We start from the raw sequence: 14407 nt of genomic DNA, 5'->3' as shown, positions 1-14407 counted from the left end.
TAAGGGAGAGGGGGGGGTTTAACCCCTTCCCGCCGTTACGACGTGCTATGCCGTCACGGTTTAAGTGGGCTTTAAAGCCGTTGCGACGGCATAGCACGCCGTAACGGCTTTAAGCCCTGGAGCGCCCGGGATACTTACCTTCCCGGCGCTCCACTTCGGGAGGACTGCCTCCCAGCCCAGGCAGCCCCCCCACGGCAAATCAGGCCCCCGGGGGCCATGTGATCGCTCTCAAAGAGCGATCACATGTCCCCCTATAGCTGGCTGTGGATCTGCCAGCAGGGGGACTGTTTGAAATATCAGACAGTCCCCCTGCTGGTGGGAAGTATAAAAAAAAAAAAAAATTAAACATGTTATAAAATAAAATAAATATTTTTATATATATATAATATATGTATATATATTATATATATAATATATATGTATATTATTTATATTTAACGTCATACATAGTGTATTTTAATACTAATATAAGTACATATGTTAGTATTAAAATACACTTAGACTGACGTTACATATATATAATATACATATATTATATATATAATAGATATATACACATATATTATATATATAAATACGTATAATTACAATAATAAATAAATAAAATAATAAAATTAATAAATAAAATATTGAAACAAAATTTAATATAAATTATATATACATATGTAATTTCATTCTAACTGTATTTTGTTATTAATATATATATATTGGTAACAAAATACACTTAGAATGACATTCTATCTATATCTATCTATATATAAAATGCAAATAACCGCAAATATATATATATAGATAAATACATATAATTACATAAAATATTACATTAGTATACACGTAGAATTTAAATACCTATAAATGCATATGTATTAAAATTCTACGTGTATATTTAAGTAATCTTTTAACATAATTAGGTGATTTGATTAATTAAAATTTGATTGTCATGCCTGACAACACAGGGAGAAAGTGCAGAGAATTTAATTCGCAAGCACTATATTTGACCCTGTAACTCTCCAAGACAACATAAAACCTGTATATGGGGGGTACTGTTTTACTCGGGAGACTTCGCTGAACTCAAATATTAGTGTTTCAAATTGGTAAATTGTATTACAACGATGATATTTTAAGTAAAAGTGAAGTTTTTTACATTTTTTACAAACGAACGGCACTTTTATGGACTATATTATTGTTGTAATATGTTTTACTGTTTTAAAACACTAATATTTGTGTTTAGTGAAGTCTCCCGAGAATAACAGTACCCCCCATGTACAGGTTTCATGGTGTTTTGGAAAGTTAGAGAGTCACATATAAGGCTTGCATTTCATTTTTTTTACATTGAAATTTGCCAGATTGGTTATGTTGCCTTTGAGAGCGTATGGTAGCCCAGGAATGAGAATTACCCCCATGATGGCATACCATTTGCAAAAGTAGACAACCCAAAGTATTGCAAGTGGGGTATGTCCAGTCTTTCTTAGTAGCCACTTAGTCACAACACTGGCCAAATATTCGTTTTTTGCTTTTTTAACACAAAAACAAATATGAACGCTAACTTTGGCCAGTGTTTGTGACTAAGTGGCTACTAAAAAAGACTAAACATACCCCACTTTCAATACCTTTGGTTGTCTACTTTTTAAAATGGTATGCCATTCTGGGGGTAATTCTCATTGCTGGGCTACCACACCGTCTCAAAGGTAACATTACCAATCTGGCAAATTTCTATTTGAAAATGGAACGTTCTATATTTGACCCTGTAACTTTCCAAAACACCATAAAACCTGTTAATGGGGGATACTGTTGTACTCGTGAGACATCGCTGATTACAAATATGTGCATTTTTGTGCAGTAAAAACAGTATTATGACATTCACAGCTAAAATGTCAGACGGAAATACAAATTTAAAAAAAAAATCTTATTTTCTCACATTTTTTTAAAATTTTATTCATAATTAATTATGTTCCATATATGAATAGTTAATGGTAAATTAAAGCCCTGTTTCTCCTGAACAAAATGATATATAATAAGTGTGGGTGCATATAATATGAAAGAGGGGAACTACGGGTGAACAGACATGTAGCGCAAATTCTAGTTTTTGTTTACGTTTTGTTTTGATCAGAACGTGCACTATTGACTCCGTCCTGAGTGGGTTAAGGACCACGGAGTGCGGGGGGGGGGGGGGGGGGTTAAGGACCACTAAGGGGGGGAGGGGGGTATAAGGACCACTAAGGGAGGGGGGATGTATAAGGACCACTAAGGGAGGGGGGGTATAAGGACCACTAAAGGGAGGGAGGGGGTATAAGGACCACTAAGGGAGGGGGGGGGGGTATAAGGACCACTAAGGGGGGGTATAAGGACCACTAAGGGAGGGGGGGTATAAGGACCACTAAGGGAGTTGGGTATAAGGACCACTAAGGGAGGGGGGTATAAGGACCACTAAGGGAGGGGGGGTATAAGGACCACTAAGGGAGGGGGGGTATAAGGACCACTAAGGGAGGGGGAGGGTATAGACCACTAGGGGACGGGGGGGGGGTATAAGGACCACTAGGGGAGGGGGGGTATAAGGACCACTAGGGGAGGGATGGGGGGGTATAAGGACCACTAGGGGAGGGATGGGGGGGATAAGGACCACTATGGGAGGGGGGGGGATAAGGAGCACTATGGGAGGGGGGGGGGATAAGGAGCACTATGGGAGGGGTGGGATCAGGAGCACTATGGGAGGGAGGGGGATAAGGACCACTATGGGAGGGAGGGCGGGGATAAGGACCACTATGGGAGGGAGGGGGGGATAAGGATCACTATGGGAGGGAGGGGGGATAAGGACCACTATGGGAGGGAGGGGGGGGGTAAGGACCACTATGGGAGGGGGGTAAGGACCACTATGGGAGGTTGGGGGGGGATAAGGACCACTAGGGGAGGGGGGATAAGGACCACTAGGGGAGGGGGGGATAAGGACCACTAGGGGAGGGGGATAAGGACCACTAGGGGAGGGAGGGAGGGGGGATAAGGACCACTATGGGAGGTTGGGGGGGATAAGGACCACTAGGGGAGGGGGGATAAGGACCACTAAGGGGGGGAAGGACCACCAAAGGGGGGTAAGGAGGGAGGACTACTAAGGAGAGGGGAGGAGGGTGATTACCACTAAGGGGGTGGGGGAGTAGGGGAAGGTCTACTAAGGGGTTTGGGAGAGGGAGGACCACTAAGGGGTTTGGGAGAGGGAGGACCACTAAGGGGGAGGGGGGAGTGAGAAGACCACCAAGGGGGACTGCAGAGGGACAGGGGGCCAAGGGAGAGCACTAAGTGACAGAAGGGGAGAACACGGAGGGACAGAAGGGAAGGGGAAATCAATAATTGAGGGGAGAGCACTATGAATTTTTTTTCTTTTTTAAAAGAAAGCTGTTCCCATCTCAGTCCCTATCCTACCCCACAAACCCTCTCTTTTACACTACACACATACACAATGCATCCCCCCACACACACACACAGAAACATACAATGCATTCCTACTCACACACAGACACACCCGAAACACACAATTCATCCCTTACGTTCTCTTACATAATTAATGCACCCCTTACAGACACACACTGCATTCAATTACATACACAGAAACAAACCTTGCACCCCTCACACACACACACACACACACACACACAGAAACATACAATGCATTCCTTACACGCAAACACACACTACATCCCCTATAAACACACTACATCCCTTACACAAATTGCACACATAAAACATCCCCAACTCATGGATGGGCCATGTAGGTGGATTTATGGGTGGGCATTGTAGGCGTATGCCCCCTGGGGGCCCAGACCTTGAGCTGTGTAAGGGGCCCTAAAAAATGGAGCTGCTTCCTGTTCCTGTGGAGCCAGACTGAGCCCATCATCAGCCTCTTGTCCTCATCTGGTGGTAAGTAGGCAATCCAATATATTATTAGTGGCACTAATCTCTAATTTACCTCACATTAAATGGATACTATAGTCACCAGAAGCACTACAGCATAATGTAGTGGTTCTGGTGTCTATAGCCTGTGCCTGTAGGCTTTTTAATGTAAACACACTGTCTTTTCAGATAAGATACTTTGTGAAGACTGGCGTTGGCCCATATGGCAGAGCATATGGGCGGGGCATTGTGATGTCACATGGTGGGCTGGACATATGGGGGGGCGGCAAATTTTTTTTTGCCTAGGGCGGCAAAAATCCTTGCACCGGCCCTGAGCTTACTTTATACAAAGTTAAAGTGCAAATGTTAAAGTGCAGAAAAAGTTTTTAAGTAAAGGGTGGACAGTAAGGTGCTATAAGTGACTGCTTGAAAAGCCACTGACACCAACTTTTCCCTCACAGCACATGATTCACAGCATAGAATAAAGTGCAAGATTGTAAAGTGCACAGATCTTTCAAATAAGTTTGAAGACTGCTTATACCAAATCTCAGGGTTCTTCTTAAACAGGGCTCAATGCGTTTCGTCGATCATACGACTTCCCCAGGAGATTCTATCTTCTTTCCCGGTCTTCTTCCTTTTAAATCCGCCAGTATTCGCGTCTCATCGGGTGACCGTGCATGTGCGAACCACGCTGGATGTAACGTCGTATGTCATGAATGGCTGCTTCGCGCATGCGAGGCAATCCACCCTGGAACGCAACCTAACTTTATTAATACTTTACACAACCACAGCTCTGTACATGCGGACTTTACCCTGTTCAGAGGCTTTGTGGTTTGGGTTTACATAGGTGCTTATATTTATATTGCTAACAGAAATGCTAATTTCATGACAAATATATGAATAGGACTTTGTGTATTTATATAGGAAATACATATATTATCACAAAATATAGTAAAAAAAATTGAATGGATCAAATATATGTAACTGAAAAATGCATGTAAAATGGTCTATTCATATATATTGAACCTAAAAATTAGAATTGTTGGGTTCTATATATATATATATGAATAGATCATTCCATACAAGGCTTGTAAATATGAGTGATTGTGGCTCTGTGTTATTTTGTATTGATTCTATCTTTACCTTGTGTCTACAGATAAAAAGACTGAATTGTTTTCTTTTAAATTGGCAACTCATTTGTAGGTTAAAATGCATACTTACCCAAACACAAGTTCCATCTGTTCGTTAGTGGTGGCCCAATTAATGTGGGTGTCTTATTGTATCGTGTGCCTTGCATGTTACTTTGGATGCCGAATGGTATTTTGTTTTTCTCTATAATTGTTTTAGAAAAATAATAATATATTAAAATGATTTTCTCAATGTGTAGATGAAATCTTTGATCCCAGTGACACCACTTATGAGTATTCAAAAAGCTTCAGTGACAGTGTTATTTGGGTTCCAGAAGAGAAAAAAGGGTTGCACTCAATCCTAAAAATCACAGGGTGCTATCTGAGTATGGGTCAGCATACCCCATAAAACATATGTCAATGAAAAAAATATCAGGCACTCACTGTGATACATTAAGCAGCTTTCATGGATACCGCAACGTTTCGACCTAGCTTGACAAAGAGCTGGATACAGGTCGAAACGTTGCGGTATCCGTTAAAGCTGCTTGATGTATCACAGTGAGTGCCTTAGGTTTCTTTCAGTGGGATTTGGGTTGTCACTGAACACAAGTTTTGGGTCATTTTGGTTGGGCATCTATACTAAATTTGTTTAATTGTTTCAGTGCATTTCCATGTCAGATAAAAACAATAGCCGAAAAATAGTCTGTTTTAGGCAGATGAGAGAGAAGACATCTGCAATATTAGCAAAATGTATAACATGGGTATTAACCTACCTGACCATATGAAATCCTATTCCCTCAGCTTGAGTGTTACTCTTCTGTGGTTGCCTGCTATCTCCCTCCTCTAGACCCCTTGGGCTGTGGAATTTAAAAGTATGCTGATGTGTATAGAGGAGCCGCAATACTGTGGGAGTCTCCATAGATCATGTCTCTTGACGAGTAAGACGATGCCGGAATCCGACAGCCGTCAGACCGCCTTTTGCCAACCTCAGGTTGTCCATAAGACAAAGTAGTTCCTATGTTATCTTATAGATTATTTGGCTTGCACTGGAATTTCAACTCGGACAGCATTAGTATTATAAAACTATTATATCGTGATAGAGCTACTTTAAACACTAGTAACAGAGAGCACAGTTTCTCAGCCTGGTGAACTTCTTTTTTTTGCAACCAGAGGAATTTATAAAAAGAAAAAAAAAAATGTTGACATTTTTTCCATTTTGTTGATATATTTGTGCAATTATGACATTTATTGACTATTTGTTTCAGAAATCACTCCTGGTGCTAAAAGTTCATTAAGATACATATTTTCTTTATTTAAATATACACACTACTAAACAACAATGCATTATATTCCCATGGCACTTAATGGCAGACCTTGACACTAACGATATTTGTGGGCTAGATTTCTTATAAAGCATACATGTTGGATAATCCTCATGGGATATGTAGTCCTCAAATATCTCTGCAGTACCATTACAGTAGTCATTACTGGTATTTATTTTAACAAGATACAGCAGCTATTTTAATTTTCTGTTGTCATCTTTTTTGTCTTTCCCTCACAAGGTGTGCACGTATTATAATAAAGGGGATGGCGAATTTGGATCTTGCACCTTTAGGACAGGCTGTCACAAATTGCACATTTGTCAATATTTTCTGTATGGGGAGTGCAAATATATGAACAATTGCAAGAGATCGCACAGCTTCTCAAATGTACAAACAACCAAGATACTGGAGAAATGGGGAATGAGCAGTGAACTGTTCCCCAGATTGATAGAAATTTACAGGAACGCCAGCACGCTCAGAGATATTCCTAAGAGCAAGCATACCACCTCGGGGACTGAAGGCAAGTACATTTTAATGAATGTGAAAATGGAAGACTAAATGTTCTGCCCTAATCAGGGACAAAAAAACTAGAACGAGAAAAACTGCGAATGCAGAAATATAGAACTGTGGCTAGCGGTTTTTAAATGTATCCATGTACCTGTAACTCTTGTTCTCAGTCACTGTGGAAGCACTTTTGCAATTTGCAAAGACCTCTGACTGTGACATTACCGCTGAGGTCCAGTGGCCGGGAAGGTTAGTCTAACTCGTAGGCACCACCATCCTCTTCCAGCTGGTCTTCTTCTGTGGTAAAACTGCTCATGTCTTCAAATAGTTTTTTTTCACTTCTTTTGGATCCACAGGATAAAAATATATGTTTTAAAGGTTGAACTTCATGGACTTAAAGCAGATCTGTCCCCATCTGGAGATGCAGTGACTAGTGGAGGGGGAACAGGCAAATGTGAGTTTTAATTACCTGAACCTGTCCCTCACGGTCCCATCCTCTTCTGTCTGCTTCGCTTCAGTAGGGGGCCAACATTGCTGCTGTTCTCTAGCACATGCGCAAGAGTACACCATTGAGGTCTATTGAGTATCCTGCAAGACCAAGACAAAGACAGACCAAATTCCCTGCAGCTGTCCCTACTTTGTCTCTGTAAATCTTTTGACTGGGTTGGAATATCAGTTTCACTCCAACACAGTCAATATGAGCATTGCATAAAGATCTTTCTTTTATTAAGGCATGTGCAGTGGGGTACAGAACATAGAGAGGGGAAATGCAATAGTGGTATACAGGTTAGGGTTCATACAGCGTTATTACAATTCCTGCTAGACAATGCCTAATTTTTATTTTTATGTGTTGGTTAATCCAAGATGCAATGACTTCGCTTATAGTGATTTAAGGTACAATATATAGAAAATTAAGCAAGCTTAAAGATAAAAAAGTGTAGTTGCTGCTCGTGTTAAAGCGGGTACGGTCAAGCGAAATAAGATGTCTGCTTGGAAACTTATAAAGAACAGGCATGTGTAACAAGCGAACAAAAACATCAATAAGAGATCAAACGCTAATCAATACGTGTAGCATTGGTGCATAAAGATCTTATCTGTATGAAATACTAATTTTGCTTGGGATGGGGGAACAGTGCCGCTTTAAGACTGTAGTTAGATTTCCCATTGACTACACTGTCAGGGTTATTCACTAAAATGAGAAATATTGGAAATCCTAATCTAATTTGAAGTGGACATGGTGAGCAGTGTTTCTTACATCCAGAGCTATTGTTAATTGTGTGCTGGGAGCTAGTTGCACCCCAGCATACATGACACTGTTGTGGGCTGCCTTTGTAAATTCTCTAAAGGGACACTGTAGGGACTCAGACCACTTCAGCTAATTGAAGTGGTCTGGATGCAATGTCCCATGTCCCTTAACCCTACAGTGGTAATTATTGCAGAGAAACTGCAATAATTACCTGCAAGGGTTAACTCCTCCTATAGTGGACACAGCCAATAGAGGGACTTCCGGTTCCTTAGACTATGCATGACCACCAGAATCCCCATAGGAAAGCATTAATTAAATCCTTTGCGAGTGTGGCCATTGCTGCACATGCGCATTAGGTCTCCCCCACCAACGTCAGGAAGGAGTGTGGGCGGAACCTGACCCAAACGCTGTCCATCATATACAGCAAACAGTTTTGGAAATATCTTTAATCTTTTTTCAAAGTTTATTAAGGAATATATATAAAAATATAAATATTGCATATTTATGTATAATATAAGCATACTTATATTAAGTAGTACGGTCATACAAAGTCATACGTGATATATAGCATTTTGATAGTCCACAAATATTTGATTGCTTTACTTCACCTGATCACCTGTTTTATCTACAATTACCTACTTTTGTGTCAAATGCAAACATCGGCAAATGACTCAACATCCACTTCAAGATCATTTATAAGTAGATTAAAGAGTAGACCAAGGGCAGAACCCTGATGTGCTCCCATTACCACTTTTGTCCGATTTGAACATTTTCCTTTTACAAGTATAAATTTAATAATTTCTGAATGAAATTAAATTAACAATAAAACGTATTTTTTCTTGATTCTTTTAATAAATATTTAAATAACCTTAAATAGGGACTTGAATACTTTTTTTTTTTTCACCTTGTTATTTTTTTAGATCTTCCACCCGACCCTGTGGAAGACCAGCCTCATGAACTCTCTGAAGAGATACTTCACTTCATAAACAACTGCCGTTCTAAAGGTAAATATGTTTGGTAGGAAAAGTATTGCGTAAAGTCACCTTGTATTAGATATACAAACCACTTTACCTGGTATGCAAATATTAATCCCTTAAATTGCTGGTCACAAACATGCGGTCACATCCTGTCCTGTTCTGCAGAGATGTCTGGCCTTGGCTTCTGGTATCCAGTACTCTTTCTACAATTCTTATTTAGCTTTCTTGTTTTTTCTGGTTTTCTTTGTCTGGTTTTCTTTATGCTGGGTTTTCTGAGTTAATTCCTGTATTCCGTTCCTGGAATTCCCAGTATCTTGGATTCCTTTAAATGTTTGTTTTATGTTGCCACACCCTTTCTTTTTCCATCTATCCTTTTGTTTCAGTTGGTTCCTGCAGGCAGTTGCTCAAAGTCCTCTGCCCCTTGTTTGCAGGTAAGTGCTGTGTGTGTGTTTTATTATTGTTTATTTAGTCATGCATATCTAGGCAGATAAGAACCTACTGTAATTGGAGTACTTTGCCACAGTGGTGGGCTGCATACATCTTGGCCATTTATGTATGTCTAAATCTCCAATGTTTTAAATATATAGTACTTACTTTTGTCTCCTTGTTTTGCCTATTATTTCTTGTCTTGTATTATTTTGTCTTGTATTCCCAGTCCATGTACAGTCTTGTCCTGCCCTGCCCCTGTTCTGTTAAGGTTTCCCTTTATATATTGTGTACATGTTCTGGCTTTAGCTTTCTATCCTTCTCTGGTTCTGGGTTCTACTAGTTTTGTCTTGTTTGGTGTTGATGTAGATTAATTTAGAAATAAACAAATATGTTTAAATGTCTATCTGTTCCTGTCCAAATCTGAGATGATTAAATTGCGTATACGCAGAAGTAAGTTCACACTGACACATGGAGTTCAGGTTAAAAGCACTTCGAGAAAATTTAATGGCATCTGGTTAAAAGCAGGCTTGCAAGCTCTTTTAAAGGCAAAATTACATCATTGTAAAATCAAGATAAAAAGTAAGAAAACATTGTCAATTGGCTAAAGGTGTAAAGTGGTCAGTGTTGGGTGTTACGTCTTATGTCATAACTAACGTCATGATGAGCTCCTCCAGGTTTCAGCGCCATCTTTGCTAGCACGAGGGAGCTTTCTCGATGGGAGGGGGGCTTGGCAGTTTTCCATAAGGAGTGACTGGTACCTTAGTCTTTTCAAAGTTAGCATCTCAAGGCTTCTTTAGCAATTATACATTCTATCAAGACTATCTGCTACAGAGTTTCATTTAATCAGAAGATTCTAGCACTTTCTGCTGACATGCTGTTTCCACAAACAAAGGAATCTTGTAAAGTTTAAACTATGAGGCCTGAGAGCTGAATATGAGAATATAGTATTAAAGGGGCCCTGTAAGGATTATATAGTTTATAAGGGGCCTATTAATGGTTATAGGTTATAAGGGGTCTAATAATTCTACAACAGTCCCCCCTATAGAGTGTTAATTGCTAAAATAAGATAAACTTTATTTGTTAATATCAGAAGATTTGTTAGCCCAAAGACACATAAAACCCCATGTCCGCTACTTTGGTGTTAGTGCAAAGTGCAAGTCTATCCCTAATCTGACCCTAGTAGGCTGCAACTCATCCGTCAGTACGGCTCTCGAACGCTTCACTCCCATGGGTATCCCACGGTGGCTTGTCCACCACTTCTCCACACGGTAGACTAACCCATACAGACGGAAGCTGTCCCTTAGCTGTCCCTCCCTAGAATTTCTGCACTTCGTCGTCATAGGGAAGAGTTTGTAGCGGAATGCAGGGCGATGTGAGATCTTGATCACCAATTTCCAGATGAGTAAAGGTTGGTGTCGTTTGGTCTACAGTCTTCTGTAGGAATTTTCTGAGGCATGGGAGGACACAACAAACGAGAAGAGCGAGAACAAAAAGAAAAATTAGTAGAGCCATACCAATATGAACTAAAGCTTTTTTCCAACCAGTCATCCAACCAAACCATTTTTCCCAGGGATCTGTCACCCCAGAATTCTTTTTCAACTCTTCTGAGAGTTTATTCAACTTTTCTATGGCCAAAGTGACCTTACCATTGGGGCCTGTGTTTTCTGGAATGTAAGTGCAACAAGTCATGGTGTCGGGTAGTATTTTACATACACCCCCCTTCTCAGCCAAAATCATGTCTAAGGCCAGTCTGTTCTGGAAGGTCATTTGGGATGTGGCTTGTAATTGTTCGGCTAAACCCTGGAGGGCATCCCTGGTATAATTAACAAAGCGCTGTTGGTTATAATAGATATAATTTATCCAGTTAAGGTTCTTATTGGCAGTGACTATTATTATTATTATTATTATTATTATTGCCATTTATATAGCGCCAACAGATTCCGTAGCGCTTTACAATATTTTGAGAGGGGGGGGATGTAACAATAAATAAGACAATTACAAGAAAACTGACAGGAATAATAGGTTGAAGAGGACCCTGCTCAAATGAGCTTACAGTCTATAGGAGGTGGGGTATTAGAAACATTAGGATAGGAAATATCAAGTAGGAGTGAAGCAGAGCTGGAGGAGAGAGCAAAGCACTATTCCATAGGGACAGGTATGTAAGGGAGAGATTACTCTGGGAGGCCATACGCTTTCCTGAAGAGATGGGATTTAAGGCCCTTCTTAAATGATTGAAGGCTAGGGGAGAGTCTGATGGCAGTAGGCAAGTTATTCCATAGGAGAGGAGCCGCCCGTGAGAAGTCCTGCAAGCGTGAGTTGGCCGTACGGGTGCGAGCAGCGGTCAGGAGGTGGTCGCGGGCAGAGCGGAGGGTACGAGGAGGGGCATACCTCTGGATCAGTGAAGAGATATAAGAGGGGCTGGAATTGTTCAGTGCTTTAAATGTATGGGTTAGCACTTTGAATTGACTCCTATAGGATACAGGGAGCCAATGTAAGGACTGGCAGAGGGGCGAGGTGTGAGAGGACCGACTGGATAGGAAAATCAGTCTAGCTGCAGCATTCATTACAGACTGTAGCGGGGCAGTACGGCTTTTGGGGAGACCAATCAGGAGAGGGTTACAGTAATCCATGCGGGAAATTACTAGAGCATGGACAAGCTCCTTGGTAGCATCTTGCGTAAGAAAGGGGCGGATGCGGGCTATGTTTTTGAGTTGGAACCTACAGGACTTGGCAACAAACTGGATGTGAGACTCAAAGGTGAGACCAGAGTCAAGTATGACGCCAAGACAGCGCGCTTGTAGGGATGGACTTATGTGGATATCACTGACTTGAAGGGAGAGTGAGAGAGGAGGATCAGTATTAGGAGGAGGAAAGACAAGGAGTTCAGTTTTAGAGAGGTTAAGTTTGAGAAAGCGTGACGACATCCAGTCAGAGATGGAAGAGAGGCAAGCAGTGACACGTTGCAGGACGGCCGGGGAGAGGTCCGGTGAGGAGAGGTATATCTGAGTGTCATCAGCGTACAGGTGGTAGTTGAATCCAAAAGAGGCAATAAGTTTTCCAAGAGAGGCAGTATAAAGAGAAAATAGAAGGGGACCAAGGACAGAGCCTTGGGGAACTCCAACCGAGACAGGGCGAGGGGAGGAGGTATCCTTGGAAAATGAGACACTAAATGAGCGTTGGGAGAGATAGGAGGAAAACCAAGAGAGGACAGAGTCACAGAGACCGAGTGATTGAAGAGTTTGAAGGAGAAGAGAATGATCAACTGTGTCAAAGGCAGCAGAGAGGTCAAGGAGAATTAATATGGAGTAGTGACCTTTGGATTTAGCGGAGATTAGGTCATTAGTCACTTTGATAAGAGCGGTCTCAGTAGAGTGGAGAGGGCGGAAGCCAGACTGAAGAGGGTCAAGGAGAGAGTTGGAATTAAGGAAGTGAGACACACGGGTAAAGACAAGTCTTTCCAAAAGCTTTGATGAGTAAGGGAGCAGGGATATGGGACGATAGTTCGAGGGGGAGGACGGGTCAAGAGATGGTTTTTTCAGGATAGGTATTACAGTGGCATGTTTAAGGTCAGCAGGAACAGTGCCAGAAGAGAGAGAGCAGTTAAAGATGTGTGTTAGGATAGGCACAAGACAAGGGGAGAGAGATCTGATGAGGTGAGATGGGACAGGATCAAGTGGGCAAGTGGTGGGGCGAGAGGAATGGAGAAGTGCAGCCACCTCTTGTTCAGTAGCTGGGGAGAAAGTCTGAAGGGTAGGGAAAGCATGATTTATGTGTGGTTGAGAAAGAGAACGGCAAGGAGGGGAGAATTGTTTCCTTAGCTGTTCAATCTTGTCAGTAAAGTAATATGCAAAGCTATCAGCTGTAAGGTTAGTTTGGGGGGTGGCCACAGCAGGGCGGAGAAGGGAATTAAAAGTGTCAAAGAGACGTCTGGGATTGCGGGAGCATGAACTAATGAGAGAGGAAAAGTAGGACTGTTTGGCGAGGGCAAGGGCTGCGCTGTACGAAAGCAACATGAATCTATAATGAAGATAGTCTGCCTGGGTGCGAGACTTCCTCCAGGAGCGTTCAGCACAGCGGGAGCAACTCTGCAGATAGCGTGTTGATTTATTATGCCAAGGTTGGGGTCGTGTTCTCCTCGTGGTGCATGTTTGGAGTGGGGCTGCAGTGTTCAAGGCAGATGTGAGGGTAGTGTTATATGTGGAGATGGCCAGTGAGGGACAGGAGAGGGAAGGGATGGATAGCAGTTGTGAATCAATGTCAGCCGACAGCTGCTGGAGGTCAATAGAGTTAAGGTTCCTCCTGAGCTGAGGGGGGTTAGGCTGAGGTTGTTGGGTGAGGGGGTAATTGAGAGCAAACGATAAGAGGTGGTGATCAGAGAGAGGAAATGGAGTGTTGCAGATATTAGATAATGTACATGAATAGGAGAAAATAAGGTCGAGGGTATTGCCAGCTACATGAGTGGGAGAATTAGCCCACTGCAATAGTCCAAGGGAGGAAGTAATTGAAAGTAGTTTAGAGGCTGCTGGGGTTAAAGGTGGGTTAATGGGAATATTGAAGTCTCCAAGAATTAGGGATGGAATGTTGGAAGAGAGGAAGTAGGGTAGCCAGGCAGCAAAGTGGTCAAGGAAGAGGAGAGGGGAACCAGGGGGACGATAGATGACGGCAATGTTAGCAGAGAAGGGTTTGAAAAGGCGAATTGAATGAATTTCGAATGATGGGAAAGAGAGGGAAGGGGGGGTGGGCAGGGTTTTAAAGGAGCAGTGGGGTGAGAGAAGAAAACCTACACCGCCACCTTTAATCTCCGCTTGTCTTGGATTGTGGGTAAAGTGAAGACCACCAAAGGACAGTGAGGCAGGGGTAGCAGTATCCGAGGGAGAGAGCCATGTTTCTGTTAGTGCAAGTAGGTTTAGGGAGTGTGAG

The 14407-nt window shown here is 42.0% G+C and overlaps 1 protein-coding gene across 1 annotated transcript in view; it reads left to right on the top strand.

Annotated features, from left to right (window-relative positions):
• Positions 1-14407, top strand: part of LOC134601682 (uncharacterized) — a 152922-nt gene that overhangs the window by 20515 nt on the left and 118000 nt on the right. The window contains exons 3-6 of the mRNA XM_063446197.1: positions 6572-6851; positions 7009-7084; positions 7192-7289; positions 9002-9085. Coding sequence (XP_063302267.1) covers positions 6572-6851; positions 7009-7084; positions 7192-7289; positions 9002-9085 — 538 coding nt within the window. The remainder of the gene's footprint in view (positions 1-6571; positions 6852-7008; positions 7085-7191; positions 7290-9001; positions 9086-14407) is intronic.

This window comes from Pelobates fuscus, chromosome 3 (genome assembly GCF_036172605.1).
Source record: "Pelobates fuscus isolate aPelFus1 chromosome 3, aPelFus1.pri, whole genome shotgun sequence".
Taxonomy (NCBI): domain Eukaryota; kingdom Metazoa; phylum Chordata; class Amphibia; order Anura; family Pelobatidae; genus Pelobates; species Pelobates fuscus.
The sequence above is the reverse complement of the archived record's forward strand: the minus strand, read 5'-3'. Positions and strand labels throughout refer to the sequence as shown.